The sequence below is a fragment of the Pithys albifrons genome, chromosome 3 (assembly GCF_047495875.1).
Source record: "Pithys albifrons albifrons isolate INPA30051 chromosome 3, PitAlb_v1, whole genome shotgun sequence".
Lineage (NCBI taxonomy): Eukaryota > Metazoa > Chordata > Aves > Passeriformes > Thamnophilidae > Pithys > Pithys albifrons.
Genome location: NC_092460.1, coordinates 65,454,887 through 65,467,202, shown reverse-complemented (window position 1 = coordinate 65,467,202; position 12,316 = coordinate 65,454,887). Strand labels below are relative to the sequence as shown.

General features: G+C 37.7%; 1 protein-coding gene across 1 annotated transcript in view; it reads right to left on the bottom strand.

Moving 5' to 3' along the window:
- Positions 1-12,316, bottom strand: part of PTPRR (protein tyrosine phosphatase receptor type R) — a 153,658-nt gene that overhangs the window by 3,141 nt on the left and 138,201 nt on the right. Inside the window, exons 11-13 of the mRNA XM_071549957.1 lie at positions 5,637-5,747; positions 4,352-4,509; positions 2,251-2,364 (exon numbers count right to left, since the gene is read on the bottom strand). Coding sequence (XP_071406058.1) covers positions 2,251-2,364; positions 4,352-4,509; positions 5,637-5,747 — 383 coding nt within the window. The remainder of the gene's footprint in view (positions 1-2,250; positions 2,365-4,351; positions 4,510-5,636; positions 5,748-12,316) is intronic.

The following is a 12,316-nucleotide window of genomic DNA, read 5'->3' as shown; positions in this document are numbered from 1 at the left end:
CTCTCTCTTTTTTTTTTTTTTTCTGTTTTGTGAGGGCTATCTGATGCACAAAGAATAAATTGGGGCTTAGGTGCTGGCCAGCATAATGAGGAAAGACAACCTCAGCACTGCTCCTGCTCTACACCATTGCTAATGTTGGCCATGCTGGTACCTAAAGTACAACACAGCTATGGCCACAGCCAACTCCTGCAGCCAAATCTAGTGGGCTTTAAGTTCATTTTGCCAGCTTCATAACACATGTAATGACTCTGCCTCACACACCACCTGCCAATAACCACCATGTCAGGACTGGGACATCAGGTGAGGTTGGTCTCATCAGGCTTTGTCCATGTAACACTGACACTTGGCCACAGTCTGGTGGGGCTGGCAGTGGCTACTACAGTGTTGGGGGTGGCTAAGCTTTGCTTTAGTAATCATTGCTGTAATCTGACTGCCAGGTGAGTGAGATTCATCGTGCAATATGACCAACTGGAAAGAAAGGAAAGAAAAAAGATGGTTTGGTTACTGAGTTTTACCCAGGAAAATGTCTTTAAAAATCAAAACAGAGACATACTCTTTGTCTCAGGCAATGCTTGAAAATATAAAGCACTTTAAGCAGCATCTCTAGAGTCTATTTAGATAATCTGAAACTTGAAAAAATACAGAAATCTGCAAAAAACAATACTTATCAGTTTCTAGAACAAGCTTTGCTGTTATAAATGTTATATTTGGGCCAGATTTCCATTCTCTTTCTAAGTTTATCTAGGATACTAATATGTATAAGACAGTTCATTAGTCAGATCCACTCAATGAAATGATGTCGCTAGTTATAGTGCTGAAAATTTGGCTTATTTTTCTGTGTCTGAAATAATGACATTGAAATGACACAGCTGAGACCAGAGTTTGCTTCCACTTCTCTGCAACGGAGTGTAAAAGCAATAAGAAAAAGGTTACCTCATAATAGAAAAAAAATGGAGGAAAACACTACAAACTTTTTTTCAGTAAGATGAACAGAGATAATCAGGAAAGAGTGTTGGAAATTTGAAGTTGATAATTTAAAACAGGGTAAGCATATTTCCCTCAGCATTTCCATCTTATTTTGTTGCTAAGATTTTTAGGTCAGTAACCTGCCTTGGAGAATTTTACACTCCAAGTGGCTCATGTTGCCCTGTAAAGATCACACTACAATCTTTAGTATGATGAATCTGAGTGGGAGGGGAAGGCAGGGGAGGTGATCCATAAAAATGTTCAACTATATGGATTCTGGTCCTTCTGCAATTCATGGTTCCAATTCTGTATTGACCCTTTGATCTAAGCTCTTTTTCAGCATTTGCACCTGTATGGATTCTTTTCATTTAAAGAAGAAATACATGTCAGAAATATTTGCGAGGAGATTATATGACCTGGTACATATAGCAGGATAGGAGACTCCTCTATTCCTGCTGCAATCCTGTTTATTTCCTTTATAAAAATTCCTGTTTCCCTGAGCAGAATAAGAAAGAAAAGTACAACCAAACCAACAGTTTTCATTGTGCACAATGCCCACATCCTCCTTTCTGACACTAATCTCTCCTCAGCCATGTTTTCACAAAACAAAGCACTCTGCAACAATGCTGGGTTACACTGTTCCTGCTCCCAAGCTCTGAATTCAACTGGGGAATTGAACTGACTTAAGAAAATTGTGCAACAAATGCCTTGCTATTTTCTTAGGCCAAAGAAATTTGCCAACTCAATTCAAAAGGACCCCCAGCACAAAAGGACCCCCAGGTCAGCTGAGGGAACAGCAACAGCACCAGATTTGTCTTTCTCTGATGCTCAAAGAAACTACACACTGAGTGAGTCTGGATGTCCCTTGTCTCCAGATTGCCCCACATCTCTTGTGTCCTAGTGGGAATGATGCAGACAGCAGAGAGCTCTAAGAGGGGAAAAGAGGAGTGCCAAGTGCCCAGCAACCACAGGGTTGTCATCTCAGGAGAAATTCATTCGGTGGAGTTTCACATTGTTTCACCCAGAAAGCAATATTATTCCTTATTCAGGACCTAAATATAAATGTTACTGTGAATATCCAGCTAATGCTGTCATACATGTCAGCAAAAGTGATGCCAGCCATTTCACGTAAAGCAACATTCAACTGTAAAAAGGCTTTCAGAGTCATTACTGCATCATTATTGATAATTACTAAATCATTTCAGTAATGATTTCAGAATAATTTCAGAATCATTGACTGATTTTCAGAATCACTGACTGCTTTATGGTTCTTCTGGGACTCACCGATCCACTCGTAGCTGGCAGACAATGCTCAATGCATCTACAACTCCCTCTTCCTTCAGCTGTTGACAACCAATGGTCGTGGCAATAAAACATCCAGTTCTTCCTATACCAGCACTGAAAGGAAGTCAAAATTTAATAGGAGAGTGGAACTCACAGATCGAGTAGTTCAGTGGAAAACACTAAATAGATATGAAAACACTAAAAATACGAAACATGGAATTTCCAGAACCTACAGTTCCTGGGTGCATGACCAGCAAGGCTGACTTTTCAGCTCACTTTCTTAGAGAGAAATGAAAGGGTGCACTGTTCCAGCAGTCTAGTTGTTATGGGTAATTGTGAGATTTACATTTTTACAGTTTGCACACAAGTGTACGGTTAGAAAAACAATCTTCATTAGCAACACAAAGTCTGAGTATTCTCTGGCACAGTCAAATGATGGAGAGATGCGCTGACATGGGGGAAGAACCCACCTAAAGGCAAAAGTCAGTGAGGCTTTCTGTTTAAAGCTCTCTAAGTATACAGGAGTTCTGCTAACCATATCCCTAACCATGAAGGCAAAAAGGACTTAGACCCATGCTGATGAAGTTAACTCTCTCTCATGTGACTCTGCAGGAGGGAGAAGGATTTAGTGCTGTAGCTCTCTAGGTTTTCTTGATGCCTGCTGGGAAACAGCCATTTTGGCATTATTTTTATCCCTGACCCTTCAACACTTGAGAATTTCTGCCCCACTCTGTTTCTTCCTTAAGTAATGTGGAATTCAGTGCTGCTCATTGCTGTCATGTTGAATGGCAGGAAAATGTGAGGAAAACAGTTAAAACATGGAGTTGGGGGCCAGATCTTCAGAGCCCTCTCACTCAGATAAAAAGGGAAGAAACTGTCTGACTAGAAAATGGAGTGTGAGTTTTGTAGGCCATAATATAGTGAATATATAGATAACTGAATTGTGACTAAATAACTATGAATTTTAATTTCAACTGAGATGATATCTTAATCTCAACTGAGATATCTGACTTTAATAATTAATAAATTTATGCATATGATTACAGACCTTACTGTCACATCACTCATCTCAGTAAGACATCCCATTCTTCTGAATATTGCTACTGAAGATCCTTACTAGAAAGAAGGGACTCCCAATAGCCATCCATGGATTTGTGCATTGTTCAGGGAAACTACAAGTCCTGATAAAAACAGCTACATAAAATTTGGAAAATATGCTTATTCATCACATTCTAGCTTTGAAAAATGATACTTGTCTCAAATCTGGCTTCCATTTCTCTAAATCTTCTAAATACGGGTCTGGAAAGAAGTTGTTCGAGATGACAAGTTCTGCTCTAATGTACTTCTAGGAAAGAAAAGTATTATCCTAAGTGTAAGAGATGTGTCATCACAGTTATGGGACAAACCAAGTAAGGAAACCCTGCCTCTATTTTTACTTTCTGTTTTGCTTCATCTACTTCTTTTCACCAACATGAAAAATCCAGTGCTACTTCCTACTACTGGGGCAATGAATAAATATAAAGCAATAAATGGAATTAAATTAGAATTATTAGAAGGACATTCTCTGGTGCATTACAATTTGTGTGAGTAACACTGTGCTTTTGAGTACTGAATAAAATTTTAACCTCGAATATCCAACCCACTGCCTTTGTGAAAATGTTCACAAATTGTAGTACTGATGTGTTTTGGTCTCCAAATTTGTACCTCGTGCTCGCTCTTCAAAATTGACTTCCCTTGCAATATTTTAGCCAACCTGTCACAGGACACTGCATCTGAATTAGGTATGTAATCATGCAACAAGACAAAAAATAAGCAAATCGTAAATAAGAAACAAAAGGAAAATAATTTTTCCAGCTGGTCTTTCAAAAGCAGAGTTCCTTAGCAGAAATGGAGAACTGTTCAGAAGCGATTTGCTAGAAATGAGGTAAATATCTCCAAAACTCAAACCCTCAAATATGAATTGAAAAAGTCAATTAGCATGAGGAGGAACTGGGGAAATTTGCTCTTCCCCAAATACATTCTTTGTTTAGGAGGCCTTTTAGTTGTGATTTGCCGTGGCCTTGCTTTGGGCAGTCATTTAAGAGAGGGACTGGCTAGTTACCTGCAGTGCACAACAATGGGCCCTCTGCCTGGTGATTCCACCCTGTCTCCTTCCACATCCAGCATGAGCTGCAGCAGAGGCTGAGCGCTGTCGGGGGTTTTGTGGTCGGGCCAGGAGGTGTACCAGTAGTGTTTCACACTCCGGGACTGACTGCCTTGCTGAAAATAACATGAAGATTTTATATGAACATTAGTAGTAAATAATTCCTTCTGTTTCTTTCAAAGTTTTGGTAAAGAAACAGTAAAATGATAAGAGAGATTTTACAGTTTTTTTATAGTAGACTTGGAGGATGCAATTGCAGGGAACAGATGTGCTTCCAGGGACCCAGTTGTAAGAAGGGTTTGTTCATCTTAAAACTTGGCTTTTTTATAGTTGCGTAAGTTCTGCTTTGTCCCTCTGACTACTGACTTCATGATTGTATTATTAAGTGGGAATTGCCAGAGGTCTGTATTATATCAACAATAATATCTAGAGAGAATAACTTGATCTGAGCTTCTGAATTTCTAATTTATTATATGTTTCTACCTTTTAGGGTCATTATCATAAGAGTCTGGTATTAAAATTAAGAGAGTATTTAAATTAAAGGTGCAGAAGAAGTGCCTTTCTGGATTAATCAGACATCCCAGTCTGTCCAGTTATTCTCTCCAACAGAGGCTGCTACCACTTACTTCAACAAGCAAAGGGGCTACATATGGGATAGTGTAATTTGGTTTGGATGATAGGAGTTCTGCTCAATTCTCACTGCTGAGGCTGAAACACCAAACAAATTTTCCCAATCCATTATTTAGTGCAATGTTATATCAGGAGCAGCAGATCAATCTGATCACATATAAGTGTAATATGGGGAGTAACTCAGAAGAGAAGCATCTGTCTTTTTTTGCACAGTTAATGTTTAGTCAGAATCATGAAAGCATGAAGGTTTCCTTATATACTACGTGTATTTTTAGCTTCTCAAATGGGTTATAGATGCACTCAGCACACAACATGAGCAGTGTATCTTTTTATATATACTATTTCTTTCATTAACTAAAATCCCTTTACATTGCATTGCAAACATAATTCAAGAGGGTAAAACTTGCACTCTTCCTGAAGCCTTTTCTATTGCCAGAGTGATACAAGGTGGCAATACGATAAGCATTCCCCAGCACTTTGGTCTCAACAATACCTTGCAGCTATGAGCTTCATAGCTCTGTTACTCCTCCTGCAAAATTTTATTCACTTTAACTTTATTTAACATTAAAAAAAAAAGCTTTACGAATGATGTTTCTCAAATGCAGATTGTTACCTTTATTGTAAGCTGACGGACAGTGTAGTTCTTGCATTCTTGCACACTGTTAACAAGAACTTCAACCCTCCCATAGATTCCTCTTTTTTCTGGCCAATAAAGCACGCATTTCTGGAAAGCAAACATCAGAGCCATATTCATATCTAATTTTTACTCAGAATGTATTTTTCTGTAAAGTTCAGATGAATTCAACAGAGGTGTTATTCATATCTGAAGTATTCCTAAATAAGACATTGCAAGGTTCTTAATGAATGACTTAGGCCTGGTTTTCAGGATCTGAGTTTTTCAGATATAGATATCTATCACTGAAGACTTTGAACACTTTGTTTTTATTCTTAAAAGCTTGGTGAAGTTCAGTTAAAGGAATTATTTTCCACATTCAAACTCAGATTTTTTTCTTAGAACATTCTTTAATTCATAAAATTAAACTTAAAAAGTTTTCTCTTTCCAAGTGGGATTTCCTGAATAAGAGATTCAGGATTTTTCCTCTCCTCTCATGACTTTTTATCCTCTTTAGTCTCCTGAGCCCTGATACAAGAAAAGATGTAAATGTGCCCTGAGACCTTATTGAATTCAATGGGACTTAACGTGCATGTTAAAGTATTTTGAAGAATCTGAGTTGTTTGCTATAGAACTTTCTGGAAATGAATGTTAAAAAATCCATCAGTCTTGCTAGAGCTACACAGAATTGTATACAGAATTCTTAATGAATCAGTAGTGTTACACTATTTCAGCAATGTATCGACAAGCAGCTACTAAAAAGATGAAGAAATAGTATTTACATTATGAACCACTTTATTTTTTCCTTGCAATAGTTTGCTTATCTTCAAGTCAGCTGTAACTTCATATTCATTTCAATTAGAGTACCTCTATAGGCTATGTGAAAGTATGTATCTCTGTTGTAAAAATACTTCTCTAAAAATAGATGCTTATTCCCTTAAGACTGTAAGGTGTTTGAAAGTCACATTTTCTGAAATGATGCTGGCCAGTCTGACTTGTTCATCAAATAAAGAAATACACCAATAATTAAAGAAAACATTCTTTTTAATATCCAAACAACCAGTAAAAAAAACCAAACAACCAAACACCCTAAAAAACCCCAAAACAAAACACCAAGAGAACAGTTCTACAATAATAGGAATCCCAGACAGAACTCAATTGTACTTCCTCACAAACTGATGCTGAAGCAATTGTAGATAGCAGCCTACATTATGCAGCAAAATGAAACAATCCCTTTAACATAAATAATTGCCAAAAAGCATAACTCCCAGTAAAATCCTTCTAAAAATGGTCCAGAAAAACAATCAGTGAAATGCAAGACTTTGCCACCAGGTGTGATATTTAAGCCACTACTCAACTGGATAACCCAACAGCAGATTGAACTGAATCACCTCTGTTGTATAAATACTTTTCTAAAAATAGATGCTCATTACCTTAATAGTGTAAGTTGTGTGAAAGTCACATTTTCTGAAATAATGCTGGCCATTCTGACTGATTTCATTCAAGTCCTGTCTTTTGCAGACTTACTTGACCATCCTAAATCTGCTGTCTCCTCGAAGAGATCAGGAGTGGCAATAAAATACTCAGAAATATGTATGACAAAGAATGTTCACAAGCTCCACAGTCTACCCATGTGACATGTATAGCTACTATCATCTGCCAGATCTGCAGTTCATGCCCCTCCCTGGGAGTGTAGTTTTCAGTGCTAAAATGGAAAATAGAAAAGTCTAAATACACAATTGCACCCTGACAATCAACAATAGTTGAGTCAACTCCTGAGACTTCTTGATAAATGCGAGCAGGCGAGGCTCACTACAAAGCCTTCGGGCACTCCAGAAGAGTGTTTTTCTTGACTCTTTCCCAGAACTGGAATTGGCAACTTGTGCTGGGTGGACAATGAAATGTGGCTGTTCATTAAAATAACTTTCATTTAACAGTTCGTCTACATTTAGTGAGATACAATGGCTTATTTTTAACACTGTCACTGTGCATTTTTTGAAAATACTGTTTGTTACTGCTTTAAAAAATAGCCTTGAAAACATGGGGGATAAGCTGGGTCAGGCACTTCTAAGGAGACAGGTATTTGGGGGAATTAACATGTTTTTGAAAGTTAATTGCAAAAAACAGCATAAAGGTGGAGATAGGGAAGATAAAATTATCAGACATGTGGAAAATAATATCAGGACTATAGTCCAAAAAAAAGTAAACTGCCTCAAGCTGTTGCTTGAATATAGAAGAAAATTCTAATGGTCTCCAGTAGGTATATTTTAAACCTGTTCAAAAGTCAGACACAGTGGATGAGAAGTCTGGTGTCTAGCCTCATGTTCACAATCAGTAAAAACGTATTGCATATAGTATATACTAGAAAAAAGGAAGAATGCACCTGTATTTATCATCACACAGCCTCCACCCCTGCTCTTTGTGTTGGCCCTGATTCTGTTCCTTGCTCTTTCGACCATACTTTGCTTTTCAGCATGTATTTCAGCACTTTCCAAATAGCTAAATAGGTCACATATTTTATGAGTTGGGGTTGAGTGTGAAATCCCCTGTGTAGTCAGCAAACATACAACAGCTATGAGCAGGATTTTTCAAAAGATACTTTAGTTAAAAAAAAAAATCCTAATGAACTAACAAGGCATCAAAAAGCTTGAGATTCCTCTTACTGTCATGTGGAAATTTAAATCTTTCCACCAGCCTTCAAAATTGTTAACTTTGTGGCAATAAATTATTACTTATTTCTGATCTGGTGCCTGACCCTTTTTTATTTTTTTTTAAATAAACCATCATTCCCTGACAAACAGGAAGTTTATAAAAGAAATATTATTTTAATTGATTTCAGCTTTCCTCCTTCTCTGTGTGTCAGGGCTGCAGGCTTAGGCTCTCTGCATTCTCTGTCCTGTTTCCTGGCATGCCCTATCCCGTGCCTGCTGGGTGCCAAGCTTTGTGGGATGGCTCCTGAGGTGGATCTGCATAACTGAGTGGGATCTGGCCCTGCCTCTGTCTGGGGTTGGCATCTGCAATTTGCCACAGTGTGGTTTTAACTTCCTAGAAGTGCTTCTATTGCAGCCTGGGCCCAGTTCTGCTGAATGGAGGGAGGCTCTCTCAGGTGACATCGCATTGACGTGCTTTGCACTCCCTGGATGTGGACCCAGAACAAAACTGGTTTAACAATTCTCAAATATTTGTGCAGTTGCTTTACTTCAACTCTGCTTGTGTATTTTTCCATACAGCTATGCCTACAAATCTACACATTAAATGTCCTGCTAACTAGGCTAACACACAACAGTGATGAATAATAACAAAAAAGCTTCAATCACAGAATCCTGTTTTAGTTCTGCCCTTTATTTACTGTCATACTAACTCAAGCAGGAATAGTATACTTTAAGAGGGCTTGCAAGATTTGCCTTCATATGCTAAAATCCTCAATTTTAGGATCAAATCTTTTTAATTTCTTCCAAAACCTAAGACATATCTATGGTACCAATATTAACTAATAAATAATTTTTAAAGAGTCTTATGTGAAGTCTGGAAAAGGTAGGATTTCCAAATTCCAAAATCTACTCAGCTATGTATGGATAAACGTGTCTATAGACCAGCTGAAGGGGAAAAATGTTACAGGAAATACAATATGAGCTTTAAACAGTGAGTTAACAAGATTGCCTAGATAATTACTGACTGATAGAAAAAATTTACATTATCTGAATTGAATAAACATGCATCTGTTAGGATTGGTCCTTTCTTCTTGCAGAATGCTGCACAGTATTATTTATTTATGCTTCCCATGATATGTTTTCTGGTTAACAGGCAAAGTTGCTAGTAAGTTTTGTAGGCAGACTAAATGCATATTATTTATGGAGTACATAGAATAACTACAAAAAACAGCTGATACAACAGAAGTCTATATAAACTTTTCTATAAAATTATATGTCTATAACATTCTTATACCCTACATATTTGTCTAAATTCCATTGCTCAGTTGTCTTGACTGAACTCAGTAATATTTGAAGATTATATTTGCCTTGTAGGTAAAGCTTTGTAAGATTGTGGCCTAAAATATTACCAGCTTCAGGTAGTGAATGATCTCATCCTCTTAAGAGTGGGATGGATGACACTCTGGAGGTGACTCCTGCTCATCAGTGACCAGGGAGGGTACCTAGATTGCTAGGCGAGATGTGGTTTTCCTAATATTTACCCTAAAATTACAGCCTTGATTTCAAAGTTTCTCACTAGTTATTCAGGCAGAAGTTCCTTTGCTGTGGACTCTCCTTGTAGAGGTAGATCTTCAATTTGTTCAGACACTGTGTAGTTTTGAGGACAGGTTTTACAAATTCTGCTTAAAATACTCAGAGCACCCATAGTTCTTTCAGCATTATTCTACCTTACAAATTAGTCTTCTTTTTTTAATCAGGCTTCAGAATGTTAAAGAAAGAAAATCCCATAGTTTAATGCTGCATGTTTTCTTTTTACAGCTGAAATTAATATTTTGCTCAGCATTATACATTCATATTATATCTTCACCCATCTTGTAAAGACTGTTACTACAGCAAGTCTTAACCATTTTTTCATCTGCTATATGGAAGTAACTTTATAGAAACCTTTATTCATCATCATTTCACACAATCCCTTTGCTAAAGAAAATTTGTTACATTGATATATTGCATTAAAACACTAATGTCCCAAAAATTTTACTTATGCAAAATAAATAAATTTATTTTTGAGATGAAGGGTTTTTATGTGTCTCATTTGAGAGCTCCTTCATTATACATTACTTCAAACATTACAGTACATTATAGCTCAAATTGAGGCTGACTGGTGTTATACCAACAGAGGAATATGGCTTATACATAAGAGTCAGGTATAGGGGTTTATTTGTTCAGGAGTGGATGAATATGCTTTCAGTTATGAAGTATTTGTATGTGTATATCCCTGAAAATGATGGAAATAAAGCAGACCACGGAGAACAAAGAATATCAAGTGCTGTTGTGCTAAATAACACCTGCTCTTGCCTTCTTTATATAGAGCAATATTTTAACAGTGATGATAATATGCTCAGTATGGCCAATAGGTAAGCTGTTTTCATTACAACAGCCAGCAAAGTTTCAGGAGGAACCTGCTAACGGTGGGAGAGTTCCTAAGGTTTCTAGACAGGGCAGGACAGCTTGCACAAACACAGCGTCTCTATATAGCCTGGGAACGCCTTGAGATTCCTCACCCTTTCTATTAGGAGGAAATTACCACTGCCAGGCACAACAATGCCGATAAACACCAGTGCCTAGAGCCTGCGTAACTCAGGTAAACACAGGGTTTCCTGACATGATGAAAACCACTGGGAACTTCTTTCAAGTCATTCTTCTTATACAGTGTCAGATGTGAGTGTTTAAACAGTCAGCATTTCCTCAGTGAAATACTTACGCTTTTGGTGGGTCAGGCTGGGCCAAGTTTGCTATGCTTTCATGATTAATCTTAAATGTAGGCTTCTGGATACTTGTTTGAACAGTCTAGTGCAAAATGGCACCTGAAACAATTTACAGGACCAACTTCCTTTTTATATACAGTTTTTTGGATTTTAAGTTCATGTTAGAAGTCCAAACTCACAGTGACATAGAGTGAAGCAATAGTCAAGGGCAGAAGAAAGAAGAGTATGAGAAGATTATACCTATTGAGTCCACATTTAAATGGAGTGCTGAGTTTGAACCCTGGGAACACACTTATGCTCCTGGTCCCTTGATCACTCAAACTGGAAACTTTGCTTGAATAAACACTGTTGCTCTATCATCACATGCATCTGAGTTTGAAGAGCAGGAGTGTGAGTGTAGCAGGGTCAACACAGCCTCAGTGCTTACCTGGCAAGGTGCTGAAACTTGATTGAGACACCTACCTGGAGCTGGGAATTGTTACCAAGTCTAGCAGTTTGGACTCAGCAAAAAAGTCCAGCTCCTTTATTTCTGTCTCAGTCTTGTCCACAAGCCCTGTAAAGCACTTCTTTCCTATTCAGTCTTCCAGAACAGAGTTTTGTGTTGGCCCTCTGCATGGGAGAGTGATTTTTGTTCCTAATGTTTGGTAGTCAGAAATATAGACTCTGTCACTATCAAGGAAAACCTGACAAAAATTTACATGAATACTAAATAAAGCCATTGAAGATACAGTTCAAAATGGATGCAAAAATCACAGAACAGTTAGCTGGCTGTTGGAGAACACACAGGAGAGTCAAGCAGGAGAGTCAAAAGCAGCTTCCCAGATAGAGTCCTCATAAAAGGCCGTTAAGAACTGTGTCAGCGTGAAGTTGGATGTCGTGACAGCTGGTCATTAGCCATTAAAATGCAATTGTCAGCTTTAATTGCTACTAAGGTAAAGAGCCATGTATTTCCATTCTGGCTAAGCTCCTCCATAGCACTGACATTCGGAAGCCCAAACTTTATTTCTGGGATGGTCCAGAAGGTTTGTAACATTTGGAATGGATTAAAATCCTGTCATTATAGAGAGGAGCAAACTTCCACCATGTCAGGAAAAGTCTAATCATAACAATAACTATCCAGTCTTTATATACCAGAAAGTAAAAAGAAGTACAGAAGAGACCAACAGATAAATGAGGTATTTCTTGTAAAATTATGAACCCAACAGCAGAGATCTAGAAAATGTAATTCCTTTTTGTGTATTTTTAATACAACGCTTATAATGTC